We start from the raw sequence: 18,978 nt of genomic DNA, 5'->3' as shown, positions 1-18,978 counted from the left end.
AGTGTCCGTGATCACTTTGAACTGAAACATAAAGTCAAAACCTTATTGTATTAGAATAACAATAGGTTATAACGGTAGTAAGGGGGACCAACTTAAGGGTGATCATTTGTTTAATTAATTATAAATAAATAAAAGACGAACAAACAATTTTTACATTCGAACATTAACGAACAAACGACGGACAAATAATCAAAAATAAAATAAAACCGAAAATAAAAAAGGGGGCCAAATTTAGTGAGCCACAGCTGAGCTGTCATCAATAAAGTATTTTATCTATGGCTACCACATAGATTACGCTTTGAGAAATGTTTAATACAGACTAGTGACAGTGACTACATTTTTATTGTAAATTGATGATATCACAAGTCAAAAGTTATTATTTAATTTTTCTGCGACCAAAAAATAAACAGTAATTGATTTTACAAGTTTACCGAAAACAATGTATTCGTGGCAAATGTTTTTTATTTAAAAAATATGTCCGAAGAGAACAAAACGACGAATAATAAAATTGTTGATTTCGATCCTATTTTGCCCGATTCTGGGCTTCTTTTCTACGAAGAATGTCCATCTGAGTACGAAATAGAACGGCCTAAATTGTTGCCTTTGAAATCTAATACTCAAATACGTTTCGAAAAGTTACAGCACGAAGCTGCGAACGTTTGGAGAGAACAACCAAGAACAGCTAAAAGTGGAAAATTGAAGACATCAAATTAAAATGGTTTACACGTTGTTCGTGGTCGAAATAATATCGGCGTTCGTGCTCGCCGCGACGCTTTTGTACCGATATGGAGATTGTTATAGAAATCACATATTGGTGACAGTATCAGTGCTAACAGCATGGTACTTTTCTTTTGTTATTATGTTCCTCTTGCCATTGGACGTGACGTCGGTAAGACCCAATAACATAATTTTCAAAATTAATAAATTTTTATTTATTGTGTTTTCGCTTATGTCTTTTATTTCATTATTTCATAAAATAAGTCACCCACTTTGAGGGTTTGTGATCTCTCTTTCATTGATTAATTTAAAAATATGCATAATTACATAAATAGTTGATAAAATGTCTCAATTTTTTTTCTAGACCGTTTACCGTCAATGTCTAGAAGATAACTCCACAATTGCAATAGCAGAAAGAGCTGTAATTAACAATGTATCATCTACAACAACTCCGCCCATTGTGCCATGTCAGGAACCTTGGAGCTATGTACATAAGGAAGTTTTTACTAATCTGTGGAGGGTTGTTTATTGGACATCACAATGTCTGACTTGGTGAGGAACCACACTTTTTTCATAACTGGCTTACTTTATAAATAGTGAATTTTTAAGTGATAAGACAATATGTTCAGGACTTACCTGGCCCTGACCATAGTTTGAGACAAGCTGTAGAATTCACATTGCATCAATTATAGGTGTCCAACCCCTTAAACCATTAAGCAAGACTGTTTCATTGTAGAAATAGTATAACAACTTTTTTGACACTTCATGCTTGAGTAAAAAATAATTTAACTTCTAAACAAATTCCTATTTACCGTTTCAATTACCTGGGGGCCCACAGTTTACTATCTCTAACTGCTGGACCAAGAGTTGTGATTTAGATTCCTACTTCAGGCCAACATTTGTGATATAAATAGGCAGGGTGGTGGTGGTACCACGCTGTGCGGACTCACAAGAGGTCCTACCACCAGTAATTACGTAAATTATAATTTTGAGGGCTTAAATTTTATTACACAATGTTTTTTATTCACTGTGGAAGCCAATTGTCAACATATGTTAAGTGCCTCATTAAAAAAATTGGTACCCACCTGAGGGATTCGAACACCGTTGCATTGCTCGACACGAATGCACCAGATGTTTTATCCTTTAGGCCACACTTCACCTTCAGACTGGCATAAAGTTCTTGAAATAACTACTTCAATACATTATTTAATAATATGTTGGTAATTATTATGGCATAAGGTTGTTCTTACATAATCTATACATCCATGAACAGTAAATTACGGTGTGAATTTTTATACAAACTAATTCAACCCTATTCTGTGTTATATTGTTTTATTATTATTATTATTATATCAATTGTATTTTTAATTGAACCTTGAAGAAATGTGACTCAATATAAACAATATAACACAAAATGTCTACAATTTTTATATAGATTTCATTTCCATCATTCATGTATTTATGCAATTGAAATATAAATTATTTTAATGTTTGAATCTAATAAATCAGAGCTTTTTTTACTACATTCTGTTAAAATATTTAATTACTAAAATTAAGACATAAACATTTCACCTTCAAATATATGTCTGATGACAAATCATACAATTTCAGTCATAGGAGTCAGTAATAGTTTCAATGTAAGTGTTAGTACATACATTATCAGTAAATCTATTTTTTTCATATAAAAAATTGTTAGAAAACGCTTGCCCTACATTTAATGGAACATCAAATTGGTTTCTTTAGTTATCCAACATATCAGTATAAAATATATCTATTAGTGAAATGATATAGTGTTATCAAAACAAACATTATTTTATTTACCTTTTGGCAATTGTAAATAAATTGATAACAGATATCAACATGTGTGAATCTTAATGTTTTTTGTATGACACGGTTTTGAAATTAGTTTTTAATTTATTTATTTATGAATCTTGTTAACAACGTGTAGATATTTTCTTCACTCTATCATGAATTATGTAATATGAAATATTTTTGTACATTTTCTTTTGCATTTGATTGGATATTTCTCTATAACATGGAAGTATTGAATAACTTTGAATTGCTATTGATGGCTCATACTATAAATCCCATTAATATACAATATTTGTTCATAATACTTTATTTTATGTACTATTATTGTAAATGAGTTCTGCTCCAAGTAAATCAAAGAGTCAAAATAGTAATTATGTGCTTGTCCAAAAATATAAATCTGTTCAATTAATTCTCGAATGATGTTTGCATTACAAATCATTGACTATTAATATTAGTATTATGCCTTTTTTTTTTTTATTGCTTAGATATGTGCACGAGCTCACAGCCCACCTGGTGTTAAGTGGTTACTGGAGCCCATAGACATCTATCTACAACGTAAATGCGCCACACACCTTGAGATATAGTTCTAAGGTCTCTTTTTTTTTTTTTTTTTATATTTTTTCCCTACCTAAGCTGATAGCCCTAGCGGCTATTTCAGCGTAGCCTTAACTTTAGTAGGTGAGCTCACGGGGCTCAAACCTGACGATGTTGCTAACACGAACCCTAGCAAGAGTCGTGCTTCGCAGAATCTACCACCGGATCGGAAACGCGACCCACTGAGAAGATCCGGCGAGAAACTCAGTGGGCTGTGTCTGAGAGTTAATTTACTCGTCGAGCCCTTCGTCGCAAGCGACGGGTTCGACGAGAACGGTGACCGGTGCTTGAAGTACCTAAAAGCACCGTTAGTGGATCAGGAGGATCCGAGATGACGTGTTTAGGGCGACGTCGACTGCTTTCCATTCTGTCCGCAGGATCGGGAATGAAAGGTCTCAGTATAGTCACAACGCCTGCCCCACCCTTCAAACCGAAACGCATTACTGCTTCACGGCAGAAATAGGCGAGGCGGTGGTACCTACCCGTGCGGACTCACAAGAGGTCCTACCACCAGTAAACCTTAAACCATACGACTTATGGAATTTAATTTCTTTAAATTTTCCAGGTTAATAATGCCGATGATGCAGTCGTACAGTAAAGCAGGTGACTTTACAGTGAAAGGAAAACTAAAATCTGCATTAGTTGACAATGCCATATACTATGGCTCGTACCTACTGATATGTGGCATTCTCCTCATATACATTGCCTTGAAACCGGGTGTATCATTAGACGGTGCGAAAATAAAAGCAATAGCTTCATCTGCAAGTAACACTTGGGGTCTATTTTTATTGATTTTGTTACTAGGATATGCTTTAGTTGAAGTACCAAGAAATTTATGGAATAACTCAAAAAAGAATTATACATTGACATACAGTTATTTCAAAATAGCAAAACTTAGTACTGACAAGTGCGAAGCTGAGGAAACTGTAGATGACATATTAGATGTAAGTAATTTTACAGAAGTTTTTTTTATTTGCCTAAAACATATCCAGATTTCCATGCTTCAAGAAAACATAAGAAATGCGCCCTGATGATAGTGGTGTAATTCCATTGGCATGATCTGAGCCCGCACAGAAAGGCATCACTACCCTGCCTATTCTGCCACTAAGCAGATATGCGTTCTGATATGAAATATACAATACAAAGGCGACTTAGTTCTTATGTCTCAAGGTAGAGTATTGACGTAAGCTATACCTATGGATTCTGGTAATCAGTTAACAACAGATGCTTCATGAGCTAGCTTTTCAAATATCTAAAAAATCGAATCTATTATTCCACAACTATATTATATTATAATATATTTATAACCATTTCAGTATCAGGAACTTGTTTTTTGTATTATTGTAAATAATTAAGCTCTCCCTGCTAAACAAACTCCAATTTTTTTTTCTATGGAAATATTAATAATAATAATCATCATAATAAATTTATTTACTACACTTAATCTTATTTACTAAACTCTTAAATCATGATCTAGAATACTATTTACATATTTGACAAATTAAGAGATTACACAGATGGTATCAACAATATAATATTTATCAATGATCCTCACACTAGGCACAGCCTGTATCGTGAAGACCAAAATACGATTTACTATGTATATAAGGGACCTCAAAACGACATAACTATTATTATTATTATTATTTTTTAATAATTATTAATAATAGTGATGTCGTTTTGAGGTCAGAATAATTTTGAAGTTTTGAGAATGAATCGACCTCAAAACGACATCACTATTATTAATAATTATTAGATGTAGCAAAACCGATTCTTGTATTAAGCTCAACAATGGATGATTGACACATGTTCAATTTCAGAGTTTAAGTGCAATAACGGCGGCCGTGGGTCCGGGGCATCCTCTGCACCGCCACGTGGAGACCATCGTGCAGAAGCTCCCTGTACAGCTGCGCGACCGGATGACGTCACGCCCACCGCCCGAGCGCCCCGCCTCGCCCTCCCTCAAGTCTCTAGTCAATTTGCATAAAAAGGTAATTTGATCCGATTTCTAACTATACTTGAGACCCTAGAACTTTATCTCAGGATGGGTGGCGCATTTACGTTGTAGATGTCTATGGGCTCCAGTAACCACTTAACACCAGGTGGGCTGTAAGCTCGTCCACCCATATAAGCAATAAAAAAAAAACTTAATTGCTGTAGTTTCATCGCTTTTTTTATTATTGTCCTTGTAGGCAGACGAGCATACGGCCCACCTGATGGTGAGTGGCTACCGTCGTCCATGGACTTCAGCAATGCTAGGGGCAGAGCCAAGCCGCTGCCTACCGCTTAATACTCTCCACAACCCTCGTTTGAAGAAGGACGTGTCATAGCGTTATTTTTCACACCACGGACCACTTTAGTTAAAACGTGTTATGTTTGTGGGTATTGAGTGTGTCAGTAAACGGTGGTCACAACGCACGTTGTCTATTATGTATTAGTGGCAAAAGCGGGAAAAAAACAATTTGTGGCCAGTTTTTCTTTGTTTTGAACTAATTAATTTCCATTTATAATTATGTCGGTGGGACAGTTGAAAGAATTCGCTGTAAACAGTGGAAACTGGTCCTCATATGTTGAGAGATTAAAAATGTACTTTTTGGTGAATAAAGTGATTATTACGTTGTCTAATAGGTACTATAACGAAAAAAAGGACATATTTATAGTGAAGCCTTTAAAGTTTTTATGAGTGTTACACATTGTACTATCGCGAACATTGACTAGTAGTTCAGGATATTGTAACCAGCGCATCACCGCAGGTACGCACCACCACTCTGCCACGAATCAGTCATCCAATCCAGTTCCGGCAACTATTTATAAAACAATTAATCTGTGGTCTCGTTCAACCATTGAGACAATTTTTTTTTTATTAATACTAAACAAGTAATAAAGGATTGTGTGGTTTTATGAAACCACGGTAAAAGTGAAACTTTTTTCACATTATAGACATTTAACTCTGAAAAACAACATTTACATTAAATACTGACAAAAAGCGTGGAGCACAAATGAGTAATAGTCTAGACACTACACGGTCAACTGCTGCGAACTATAGGCGTATACCGTCACGCGACATGCAACACACAGACGAAAAAGTTTGAGACGATGTAATAAAAGTTTCACTTAATGAATAATATAATTGACAGACAATCAAAGCGCTTCACGTCCTCCAACGGACGGAGACCCAGTGGGGCCTGTCACTGGAACGTATATTCCACCTGGAGGACGTGGCCTCCAACCAGCGCCTGCCAGACAGGAGATTCCAACATTTCTTTCCCACACCACGACCGAAACTACAGCGAATATTGTACCCGCCCATTTTAGGTAACCGAACTATATTTCTTCATAGTAAGAGAACTGCACAAGTGTGAAGACGTGCCGTGGCCATGTCATGCAATTTAATTGTAACGAAAAATGACCCTAATATTGAACATATTGTATATTTTACAAAGATAGAGAGACCCGCTCCGGCACGAAAGTCGAAACCGAACTGGATCCGTTGGCTTTTTACTTAGTGTCTGAGGGAAGTGGGGCGGAAATGATGTGCCAGTGCTAATTGAAGTCAGTTTTTTTTTTTAAATACTATATATCCGATATGATCTTCAAATACCGTCGTTTTTAAAGAAATAAATTACGACTATTAAAACGTTATTCACCTTCGATCAACAATAGTAACTAGATAAAGGGATACGTACAAAATTAAAGCAAAAACTGTCCGCGTGAATATATACTTATATAGCTACATTCGTTTACTAACAAACGGAGAAAAAAGTTTTGAAACACTTTTACTTTCAAACTAATAACAACTATGGCACCTAGTAATAAAGTCACAAATCTCCAAAACATTATCTAATACTTACGATCATTCGTCACATAAAACGAGCAAAGCAATAAATTACTCCTGTCACTTACCAATAAAAAGACATATTTTAAACAACTTTTAATGTTAAATTAATCTTAAGGCGCAACAAATAAAGTAACTTTTCCCTTAATTGCTCTGAGAACTAACATCGTTTTGCTTTATTTATTTTTGCTTCTTGAAATGCCGATTTCTATTTACTACAGGAGGTAAGGGAGTCGCGCTTAACACTAAAATAATTTATTAATGAATTAAAGTAAAAGTTTAGTTGTTTACTTTTTATGTTTTGGAAATGTATGTTTGTTAGTATCTATACATTACTTATTATTTTATTAGCGTTACGTTTTTGTGTAATATATATTTTTAAGTTTTCGCGACCAGTGCACATAATAAAACAACGTTTCAACGGTTTCAAGCGTGGTATTTTTATTACAATGTTTCGGCCACATTTCAGTAGCCGTGAGCACGGAAGGCAAAGATGTCCAGTGTCAATAAGCGGAGTTCTTAGCTGGCTTATAAAAGTCATCTCTTGTTTCTCTGGCGACAATTGAGATCCATTCTGCACACGTGATTGCTAGGAAAGCTAAAATAAAAATGGAAAGCTAAGTATCTAATGAGAGTCCAACAAACAGACACAAAAGCAGCGTTAACCAATTTTAACCAACTAATTTTGAAGTGCTGCTAACAAATTTTAAAAAATTATTACAACACAAATCTACTCCATGCATTTACTGTTCTGTTAAGCAAAAGTTTGTCCATGTGTTGGCCGAGCTTTGGCCAACATTTGTAGCGGTGGTTAAAAATCGGTAATTTTGTTCAAAATTTAATATTATTTATAAGTTTAAAGCTTACAATATAGTTTATACTTCATGTACTTACCGAAAGTAAGATACTCCGGCCGTTAAATTGCTTTATCGGGCCTTATTTTTGCAACTTTTGAATACACACTGCGGTATTGTGAGACGGGTTGACATTGGCTGTGTTTGAAGTGTACTAAACAAAATAAGAGCTCACATTTCAAGTGCGCTGTTATTTGACGAGACGGATTTTATGCACCGACCCGAAATCTAGTTACTATCGTTGATCGAAGTTATTCACCACATAAACTGAAAGTCGACTGAAACGTCACTTTGAGTATAATGTTTATGAAAATTTCGATGAAACCCTAGATTGATTAACTATATTAAACAATTCATAAACAAGAAGAGACGGCAAGCGGGCTGAAAAGTTCTCGACTGGCAACTGAGAACTGGAAAACGCAGCTAAGGCAGCTTCCCCCGAGGTTGGGGGAGACCTATGTCTCGCAGTGGACATCTTTGGACTGATCATGATCATGGTGATGATAAAAACATAAATTTTCTATATCTCTTCTCAGAATGGTACTGGGAGTGCTTCCTCAAGCAATATTTCCTTAAGGGCATGGCAATAATCACCGGCATAATGTCCGTGGCGGTGGTCTGGTCCGAAATGACGTTCTTCTGCAAGAAACCAGTCCTGTCAGTGTTCGCTAACGTGGTCATAGCAGCTGGAGAGACTTATAACTATGCAGCTATTGTGGTCAGTATTAAGCTTATTACATAGCTTTTATCGCGGACTTTGAACGTGGCGATCGCATCAAGAAATTCCGTAACGAAAATAAAACCTAACACCCCCCACTCCGCCTAACGTGTAGCTCACGTTCAATACATTCACGTTGCGCTTGTGTAGTGTTTGTGCATAAGCGCGCGGCGTGACGTCGCACTGCATGCGCATCATGAAAAGTCTGCCCATCTCTCTCGCGCGCGGTCTTGCTTATAAGTGTGAAAGGGACAGTTAATGTTTTGCTTTTGTTAATGTTTATAAATATAACGTGGTATTATTTTATTATGTTTTGATATTAAATTCTTGTTACTAAATTAATACAAAATTCTGTCTTTATAATGAATACATTTATATCCACATGTTCAAGTGTATTATAAATATTACGGGAGAACGAGATATAATACTTCTAAAGGTTTCACGTCTACCCCGTGTGTACTGCACACAAATGGTTTTGTTATATGAATTCAAAGAACATGCTCTAATCATAGAGATACAAAATACACATTTAGTGTTATATCTATACTAATATATAAATCTCGTGGTTTTTACGGATGTTCCGTTATAACTACTGAACCATGCATCCGGTTGACTTGAAACTTGGTATCCACGTAGAAAATACATGTACTTCATGGATAGGCTAATATTTATATGAGTGTTGGACTCCCTACACCAGTTGCGGGTGCGTTAATTATGAGAATCTTTGTGGGGGTGAGAAATAATAATGCTAATTTTAAATGCCCAGCGAAGCGGACTGGTACAGCTAGTGTATTAATAAAATTATTTCCATTTCCAGACAATATCGACCGTAGTGATAGCGTACATGTTCTACTGCGCGTACTCCACGGTGCTGAAGATCAGACTGCTGAACTTGTATTACCTGGCGCCTCATCATCAGACTAACGAATACAGTTTGATATTCTCCGGAATGATGGTCTGCAGGCTAACGCCGGCCATGTGCTTGAACTTTCTAAGTCTGATCCATATGGATTCTCATGTTATTAAGGAAAGAGTCATGGAAACTTCATATACACAGGTGAGATAATACGAGAGAAGAATAAGTGCACATTATTGCACTAGACGGTTGAACGGTATACCAGATGCTGAGTGGTTGCCAAAGGTCAACGGAAGTCTCAGTGGTATTGTATAACGACTGCCTCGCCCTACAACATCAGAACACTTGACTGCTCCGACACAGAAATAGTTTCGTGGTCACCCTTACGGTTATTCAGTGTGGCCATACTACTGCAAGTCCTTGTTGAGTTCTCATTCATTGGAAACTATTGGAACTAGTTAGGAGTGGGTGATATAAATCGTATATAGATTCAATATCTATATATCGTAGCAATATCGTTGAATCCGATATCGCCCCGCAAGAAATCTATATATCGATATCAGCCGATACACGATATTGCTCGATGTGATGCGCATCGCCATATCGTACCGATTCGTGAATCGAAATCTATATTTCGATATCAGCCGATACACGATATTGCTCGATGTGATGCGCATCGGCATATCGTACCGATTCGTTAATATCAGCAATATTCGTTTGGTTCGTATCGAATCGGCCAGAGTGAGTGAGCGCACGATAGGGATATCATGTGATGAATGAAACAGAAACAGGCATTATCCATACAATTGTAAACCTTATATTTAAGTCCATATGTCTGTAGATTATTCTTAGCGTATCAGCAGGATACAATTAAGGAAAGAAGTTTCAACTTTCGACCCTAACTTGAATGCAGTATAGCCTATTTGCATCGTTGAATTTAATTTCACGCGCTTTGACCTTGAACTAGAATTTTTGGACAAGTGTTTATAAATACTCAAAAGTTTTTTGTGTTTGATTTTTAAAGTACACATTTTTCTATTTTTAGTTGAATCCAAATAATTGAGTTTATTTCTTGTGTTTGTATTAAACTTTTGAAATCTACACTCTTTTGGTATATTTTGTAATTTTAAATTAAGACACAAAATACTAAAAACTGAAAATAATGAAGCCAGTCCTAAGCCTGGTAAAAGCATGAAGGAAAGTTTTTTTGATATTTTTATTTTCATGTTCTTTTTATTACTTTAAGATCATATTATAAATTTATATCAGAAAACCAACCGTATAACGTTGACTTAAATCTATATCTATACGATATTATATCATCGTATCGTTTCAAATCTCAAATATCATGAATCGAGAAAATCTACTAGCATCCATCAATATATAGATTCAGAAAATATATAGATTCAATATCCGATATTGATCCTCGATATATAGATATGATTCGATACGCGGCAAAACCGATATTACCCACTCCTAGAACTAGTTTATTTTTATCTAATATCTACATGTAAGAGGCGGCGTTTCAATCGATGAATTAAAATATTTTATCTGTTGAGCTATGGCTTTTTAACCTAGCCAATGTCTTCTAAGTCGGTCTCTTCATTGCTGAAGGTCGTGTCTAATTTGAAATGTGGACTACTCGATGCACAATGCTTCCCCATGTCTTTCTGTCCTCAGCGGTCTTTATAGCCTCGGTTATTGGCAGGCCGGTGAGCGTCTTTACCAGATCAGACCAGCGGGTAGGTGAGCATACGCGTGATCTCCCGTCAACCTGACCAACTACCATCAGCTAATGTCTCGGCCAACACCAGCCAATGCCTAATATCACTAAATACAAAAAAAATACAAAAAAAAGAAAGAGGCAAAAGGAGGTGGCTCAGCTAATGCTGTTCAAGGTCGACAAATCTAACAGCGCTGATTTTCAGTCACCCCCCAGTTTCAGTCATTACTTACTTACTATTTACTTATCACTATATTTACCTCAACCCAGGAAGTCTTTATAAACTAACCCAGTAATTTAATCAACAGATAATGGGTCACATGGACGTATTGGGCATCATAGCGGAGGGCTTCAACATTTACTTCCCCATGTTGGTGGTGTTGCTGTGCCTGGCGACGTACCTGTCCCTCGGCAGCCGCGTCCTCACGCTGTGCGGCTTCCAGCAGTTCGTGGGGGACGATGAGCTAACAACGGATCTGGTGGATGAAGGAAGGGAGATCGTGAAGCGAGGTGCGTATCAGGGAAGGGCCAAGCTACAGCTCCCGAAACGATGCAGCGGCTTTAATCTAGTGCAGCGGTCGGGGAACCGTGGGGTGATTTACCCCAAATGGTAATATGAAATTTGGGGGGGGGGTGGTAAAAATGAAACTCCCGAATTTTTACCCAAAAAAATCATTGAAATTAAAAAAAGGTTTTTTATGGGGGCTATATATAAAATTTTAACTAACTTTTCGTCTAATAATACAAGAAAAATATCATATGAATTATAAAACAACAAGAAATGATCATTTACTTATATTTTCTGTGGGGGCGATTTTTTATCCTCAACTATATATTACATAATATATTACTATTATTACCGTTATTGATTACTAGGTATTACATTGATAAATTGAATAAATGATGTTTAAATTACATTTTAAATTATCGTTTTGTTTTAAAAATTATCATGGTGTCTATAATATGAAAGATGCTAAAAAGAAGCGATTTCGAATTAAAAAAGTTCCCCGACCGCTGATCTAGTGTCTCAAATTTAGTAATGACAATTCACTATGAGCTCCGGACTCCGCTCAGCATCGGATGCCAGTATGTCCGCCTCGGCTAAAAAAACAATACGTTGTTGTCAAACCAAAATCTGCTATGTGTACTTTTTGAGATTTTTACTTTTTGACCTTTTCGTATAGCTTACAGCCCCTATATCTACCGTATAAAAAAACTGTTATGTGTTTAATAGCTTTAATATTTATCTATAGCTTTCATTTGTTATAGTTCTTAAAAATTCACCTTCATATAAAATTTTATACGAAAATGTTTTTACTCGTTAATTTAAAATAAAGTTTTTGCACATGGTTTGACAGTGACGAATAGTTGTTAATACGTTATATGAATTGTAGAAAAACGCAAGCGGCAACGCGCCGAGGAGTCCATGAGCCGACGACGCGACTACAGCGAGAGGTTCACGAAGTACCGCACCAACAGGGACACCAATGATGGAGGTAACACGAATGCACTTTAACATATTAGTCTATATATATAAATGAATTGCTGTTCGTTAGTCTCGCTATAACTCGAGAACGGCTGGACCAATTTGACTAATTTTGATATTTGGTTTGGTTATTTGTAGAAGTCCAGAGAAGGTTTAAAATATGAAAATGCTCGGAATATAAATTAAAATAACAATTTTGTTTTCCCTTTGATGTGTCCCCCGTCGGACGGATTCCTTTTGTTTGTTTTAAGTTTATTTTACACAAAAGTTTAGGTCTTTTATTTATCGATTGAGACACTACGCAGTCTGCCGGGTCAGCTAGTCATAAATATAATATTTTATTCTTTTTCAAAAAATATATTAGTAGAGAAATTAGTCAAAATCAACTAATTATCGACCTTGTGTAACATTAAATAGAGTGCAAAATAATCATAAAAATTTTACAAGTTTCAAAAGTATGTAAAGAAAAACCTTTTTTATGCAATTTTTATGTAAAACCTTTGACACTTTTTAGTATTTAGAAAAATATTTTTTAGATAGATTGACTGAACTGTCTGTCATTGAGAAAAAAGAGGAGTTCAGTTTTACTTAATTCAATAATACTTTTATAAAATAATAATTTAAAAAAGAAAAGTCTTTAAATTTCGTTTTCTTAATATTGTATAGAAAAAACAATTAAGTCTTTTAACTTTGTTCAACCATTTTAGAATATTCCATATTATTATAAGTAGGTATTTAAGAATAATATTCATGTGAATGTGTAATTTGCTACCTTTTTACTCTTAGAGAACAAAATACCACACTGATAAAAACGAAGAAATCGTAAATATTAAATCTTACTGGTTGTAGGAAGTGTTGTGAGTCCTCACGGGTAGGTACCACCACCCCGCCTATTTCTGCCGTGAAGCAGTAATGCGTTTGAAGGGTGGGGCAGCCGTTGTAACTATACTGAGACCTAAGAACTTACTTCATTCCCGATCCTGCGGACCGAATGGAAAGCAGTCGACGTCGCCCAAAACACGTCATCTCGGATCCTCCCGATCCACTAACGGTGCTTTTGGGTACTTCAAGCACCGGTCACCGTTCTCGTCGAACCCGTCGCTTGCGACGAAGGGCTCGACGAGTAAATTAACTCTCAGACACAGCCCACTGAGTTTCTCGCCGGATCTTCTCAGTGGGTCGCGTTTCCGATCCGGTGGTAGATTCTGCGAAGCACGGCTCTTGCTAGGGTTCGTGTTAGCAACGTCATCAGGTTTGAGCCCCGTGAGCTCACCTACTAAAGTTAGGGTTACGCTGAAATAGCCACTAGGGCTATCTGCTTAGGTAGGATTAAAAAAAAAAAAAAAAAGAACTTCCATCTCAAGGTGGGCGGCGGCATTTACGATGTAGATGTCTATGGGCTCCAGGAACCACTTAGCACCAGGTGGGCTGTGAGCTCGTCCACCCAACTAAGCAATAAAAAAAAAATCTATAATAGACATCAGTCACGTTCTGTTCGTGACATTACTAATATCGTCTTCTCGCGTTAAAACTGTATAATCTCAAAACTTACTAATTTTACACGAGAGTGTTTTAAAGGTTTAGTGATATTTTTAATATTTGCAACATTTATTTTTTATTTTTTACCAGTCACATTATATGTCTTTTAAAGGAAGATAAAATTATGTACCGTAACATCGTATTAATTTTGTTAATAGTAGTCAAAACATAGGTAAACAAAAAAAAAAACTAAACTACCCTCTTTTGACAATATTAATGAGAAAAATACTGGTGGATACCAAATTTTTTTACGCATATTAGCTCAATTTCGAAGACTTTCGGAAATTGTACACTTTTAATGCGAAAAGGCGATATATCGGCAGTTATTGTGCATCTCGGTCACATTCCAGCCCGCACTGGGCTGCTGCACGACGTGGACACAGAGTACTACGCGGGGCCGGACCGCAGCAGCGCCGCCGTGCCGGACTACGAGCGCGCGGAGATGCCCTACAACCGCTCCGACTTGACGCTGGAAGACGAGATCGAGCATCGGTTCGGGGACAGCGCCCTGCCGACTGTGCGAACCGAGTACGACGGTAGGCGGGATAAAATGACAATGCCTCCCAGGGGCTTGTTTGACGATGTTTAAGTGCAATATAAAGCGCCCTGTAAACGATCAAATTATTTGTAGGCAGCGGCTTGGCTCTGCCCCTGGCATTGCTGAAGTCCATGGGCGACGGTAACCACTCACCATTAGGTGGGCCGTATGATCGTCTGCCTAAAAGCAGGCAATAAAAAAAAAACAGTGCAGCTTTGTTTGTGTTTGACGAGTTTTATGGAAATCTTGATTGACGGCGTGTTCGACAAACAAGTTTGAACGTGTATAGGGGTGTTTGTCAAACAAGATCTCAGATTCCTCAACACGACGCCTTGTTACGGCAAGGAGACAACTGAATCTACGGGCAAGTTAACAAACTCGTTTGATCTTTGGTTTGATCGTTTATAGGGCGCTTTAGTGTTACACAAAATAAATATTGCATCAGTACGGACAGAAGTAAAACTTCCTGGACAGAGAAGGAGCTGTTTTCCGTCCTTTTCGTGACAGAAATCTGGCACTCTAATTTATCTTTGGTTACGTAATCACGTCGCGCTTAATGTCGCTTCAAAATAGGGATGTGGGTTGTTGCTAAAACGGTCGAATCGATTGTCCCGGTTATTCGATATCGATATACATCGACGTTGGTTGATTGTTACCGAGTTTAAGGAAAATCGTTTTTTTTTTGCGAATAAAAAAAAATATCGACAATGTTTTACTTAGTGTTAGCCCCTTCCGTTGGTTAGCTTCAAGTATTTCGTTTTATGGTAAAGCGAGATTTAGTAAAATATGGTGTGACGGTTTCGTTTTTCTCAAAACAGTTTTTTTCATAAACGTGAATTAAATTATTTTATCTAATAATTACCGGAGTGATAAAACAGACTTCGCTTTTCTAAATATATAACCTTCATATTTGTTAGTGCATCAACTAGGTCGTCTATAAAATACGTACAAATAGAAGGGCGAGTTAAGAAAACTGAATAGAAAACCATGCAGCTCATAGAACTATAGATATAAATAAATAATATTTATGTTCGTTATTCAAAGTCCCGTCCTAGCGAAACCGCAAAACAAACCCTCAAGTACATATTTATTCAAACTAATATTGATATAAATCATTAAACTATGAACTTTCTATTATTTGTCGTAAGGGCTTATTTGTGGGAATATGTGTAGTTATACTGACGTAATATTTGTTAGGGGGTCAAAGCGAGGGTAGTCTAATGTCAAGTCCATGTTTCTCGTGACGTGTTTTATGAACGACCCTTTGCGTCGATAACGAGGCTTGTGGAGAGTATTAAGCTTGTGAAGATGTCCACAGCAGCTTCGATCGACAGTATTTACTTCCAAAGATCTTTCAGACTTTATTCATGTAGTACGCAGCGGCTTGGCTCTGCCCCTGGCATTGCTGAAGTCCATGGGCGACGGTAACCACTCACCATCAGATGGGCCGTGTGCTCGTCTGCCTACAAGGGCAATAAAAAATAAATAAAAAAATAGCAAAAAAAGGTTTCGCACTGGGAATTTCAGCGTGGTGCCTGAAATTCAATTTGTTTTTTAATAAAATAATTGTTATTATACTAAAGATAGAATAAAAAAAAAAAAAAAAAAAAACAAGTTTAGCTCATTATGTAAGAGAAGCAGTAAGGAAGAATTAGAATAAGCTATGTGTAGATATATATTAGAATAGCTCTGTATCATAAATGTAAAATTTTGTATTTATTTAACATTATAATAACTGAATGAGCAAAAATTATATTCTATAAGTGTTATGTGATATGAGTTTTTTGTGTACAAAATGTATGTTATGTCTATATTTCATTGTAAATGTAGATTATTAATTTAAGTTTATTTAATTATAAAATACCCTTATTTATGGTGAGAATTAAGAGTTATTTATTAAATATGAACAAATATGAGGCGATTTGGGATTTAGTGATTTTGGCCGCAACTCGTCAGCCTTAGAGTCGGCTGTCGTTTTAGTCATTATGAATGACATTTTTAGAGTTCGATACATCAGGTGACTAGTTATTTGTATCCATCCCACATGGGTTTGACAAGATTAAAAAAATAACATATTTAATTATTATTATAACGCCTTCGAATAATGTTTCATTTTCAAACTATATTAATCTACAAAAAATATTAATTTATTATATGCGCCGATAATACAATACGTATATGTGTTTGTAACTTGTGATTATGTTTACTTTTTCAAAAATCGCTTAATTTACTGATCCGAATGTATTTTTTTAAGTTTCTTGTAGTGTCTACTAAAATCTTTGGATAGATTATTTCATTAAATCTTACTCTGAATATGGTCGCATAGATTACTTACAATAATACATTACTAACTACAATTATTAATGACCAATTTGAAAATTTGAAAATTTACCATTATTTATTGTTTATTCTACACTTATAATATCGGGATATTGTAAACAATAATAATTATTATTGTTAATCCTAATCTAAAAAAAACCTATAGGGAGTATATTCCAATAGTTTTTTTGTTCAGCAACTTGTTCTTGAAAACCGATTCAACTAAACGATCGGAAAAGAATTATATTTATAAAACTGTTTAAGTGACAGCTCAAGGATTAAACAGTTAGGAGGACGCACGCGGCCCTCCCTCATCCGCAACTGTTCTATGCGTTCATTGCGAATTCACAAAATTTTAAATCTAAACAAAGTATAGATTAGGCTTGAAAATACGTAAATACACAATTTACATGATACAATATATTATTCAAATGTGCATAAATACAGTCAAAACCGTTTACTGCGACATCGTTTAGAACAACATACCGGTTATAATAACCAAGAACAAAGGTCCCGGCTGAATGCCATATGACCGCCTTATTAAAAATATTGCTTTCTACGACATTGGTAATAACGACATACCTCATAAAACGACCACATTTAACTAATATTTCGGAGAATTAGATCTGTTAGAACGACCGGCTAAGCTGTATTGTAAACAATAGGTATCCACATTTGTCTTCAATGGCTTTTAAAATCAAGAAAGAAAACAATAGGATTTAGTTTAGTGTAGGGTCTTTTCTAATTCTTAGAAACAAAACACGTGCATGCGGTAGTCAAAGCCCGCTTCTTCATATCTCTTCAGTTAGTTTGTTACTTATCTATACACAAGACGCACCAAAACTTTGTGGAGTTATTCGTGAAACTTTCAAAATGTCGCAAAGAAAAAGAAAACAAATTAATATTGAAGAAAAATCGCGTATTATGTAAATATATTTTTCCAATAATTCCCTATCGATTTGTTTGTACTTGCACGATACACATTAAACATCACCGGTTGTTACGACTATCGGTTTTTACGACTGAATATGAGCAGTCCCTTCGATGTCGTTATAACAGATTTTGACTGTAGTCAATTTTTATGAGTCGTGCGTGGTATGTTTATACATATATAGCTTCATAAAGATTAGTACAGGCAAACGCAGAGATAAATAAATCTGCGTTATTTTCGACGTAAGCGTGTATGAAGACCGCTGTGAAAACTCCAAAATCGATTGATTAAAACACACACTCTAAATTGTATTCACGTTTATTTGGCTAGAGATTAATACACGTTTACAATTTATATGTAGACATAGTTTTCATTCTGGTATCTATTTTCTATGCATTTTAATTTTCTTATTCAAATGTAGTTGTTTCTCGTTCCACTGTTAATTATTATTAGCTGAATGATGATGGCGATTATTTGAAATTCATGGCAACTAGGTTATTTCTTAAACAATCACTTAACTTCTTAAAAGTAATTATTTTATTACTTACTAGAGTTTATGAATAGATTTTAAACATTACCATAAAGTTTGTGCAATGTTTTTAAGAGATGTAATGTAAAAAAAACAATGTTTTGTAAATTTAGTTAATCATATTATACGAATTGTTTTTCACTAAAATTTGTTGTGCTTTGGCACGTTTGTTTCATTCCATAGGTTTATTTAATAAATGCTGATGTGAATATGTTAATATTATAATGATTTTTTATTTTACTAAACTCAATATTTCAAATTAATCATACAAAACCTTTTTATTGAAAATCCAAAAGCGTACAGTCAATGTAAAATCTACTAAGGCCAGTTTTCCAGAAGAACCTGCGAATTAAATTCAATAATATTTAATACATAATAAAATCAATTCAATAAACAGATTTGTTTTTTTAAATAATTTACTGATCATAAATGAATTTATCAATATGGAGCTATCCAGTATTACCGCCATTATTAGGGCGTCGTATGAACATTACATTATCAACAAAACATTTGCACAAGACAAGTCT

General features: G+C 35.5%; 2 protein-coding genes across 7 annotated transcripts in view; one reads left to right on the top strand and one right to left on the bottom strand.

Annotated features, from left to right (window-relative positions):
* Positions 1 to 293: 293 nt before the first annotated feature.
* Positions 294 to 18,676, top strand: LOC101743503 (LMBR1 domain-containing protein 2 homolog). 5 transcript variants are annotated; one of them, XR_009976143.1, is made up of 11 exons: positions 311 to 889; positions 1,082 to 1,269; positions 3,689 to 4,067; positions 4,944 to 5,114; positions 6,261 to 6,438; positions 8,349 to 8,530; positions 9,348 to 9,587; positions 11,418 to 11,619; positions 12,504 to 12,605; positions 14,518 to 15,974; positions 16,046 to 18,676. XR_009976143.1 is itself a non-coding variant. In XM_004927109.5 (10 exons), the coding sequence occupies exons 1-10, from the start codon at positions 716 to 718 to the stop codon at positions 14,721 to 14,723; spliced, it is 2,055 nt and encodes a 684-aa protein (XP_004927166.1). In that variant the 5' UTR covers positions 294 to 715; the 3' UTR covers positions 14,724 to 18,676. The 5 variants fall into 5 exon arrangements, 2 of the variants coding, with proteins under 2 accessions (XP_004927166.1, XP_004927167.1); XR_009976142.1 differs by having other exon boundaries at positions 312 to 889; positions 14,485 to 15,974; XM_004927109.5 differs by having other exon boundaries at positions 294 to 889; positions 14,485 to 18,676.
* Positions 18,223 to 18,978, bottom strand: part of LOC101744844 (proteasome adapter and scaffold protein ECM29) — a 42,746-nt gene continuing 41,990 nt past the window's right edge. For both annotated transcript variants that reach the window (XM_062675022.1, XM_038019018.2), the window contains exon 38: positions 18,223 to 18,793. Coding sequence is in view for 1 of the 2 variants with exons in the window: in XM_038019018.2 (XP_037874946.1) it covers positions 18,770 to 18,793 (24 nt within the window). In the remaining variant the exon portion in view is untranslated. The remainder of the gene's footprint in view (positions 18,794 to 18,978) is intronic.

The sequence above is a fragment of the Bombyx mori genome, chromosome 22, assembly GCF_030269925.1.
Source record: "Bombyx mori chromosome 22, ASM3026992v2".
In the NCBI taxonomy this organism is placed as follows: Eukaryota; Metazoa; Arthropoda; class Insecta; order Lepidoptera; family Bombycidae; genus Bombyx; species Bombyx mori.
This window is presented reverse-complemented; position numbering and strand designations above follow the sequence as displayed.

What these genes read in the sequence shown, in the direction of transcription:
- LOC101743503 (XM_004927109.5), top strand. Translation starts at nt 716, where the DNA reads ATGGTTTACACGTTGTTCGTGGTCGAAATAATATCGGCGTTCGTGCTC. An exon ending in TAGTCAATTTGCATAAAAAG is followed by an intron (nt 5,115 to 6,260) that starts GTAATTTGATCC and finishes TATAATTGACAG; the next exon opens with ACAATCAAAGCGCTTCACGT. An exon ending in TGGAAACTTCATATACACAG is followed by an intron (nt 9,588 to 11,417) that starts GTGAGATAATAC and finishes TTTAATCAACAG; the next exon opens with ATAATGGGTCACATGGACGT.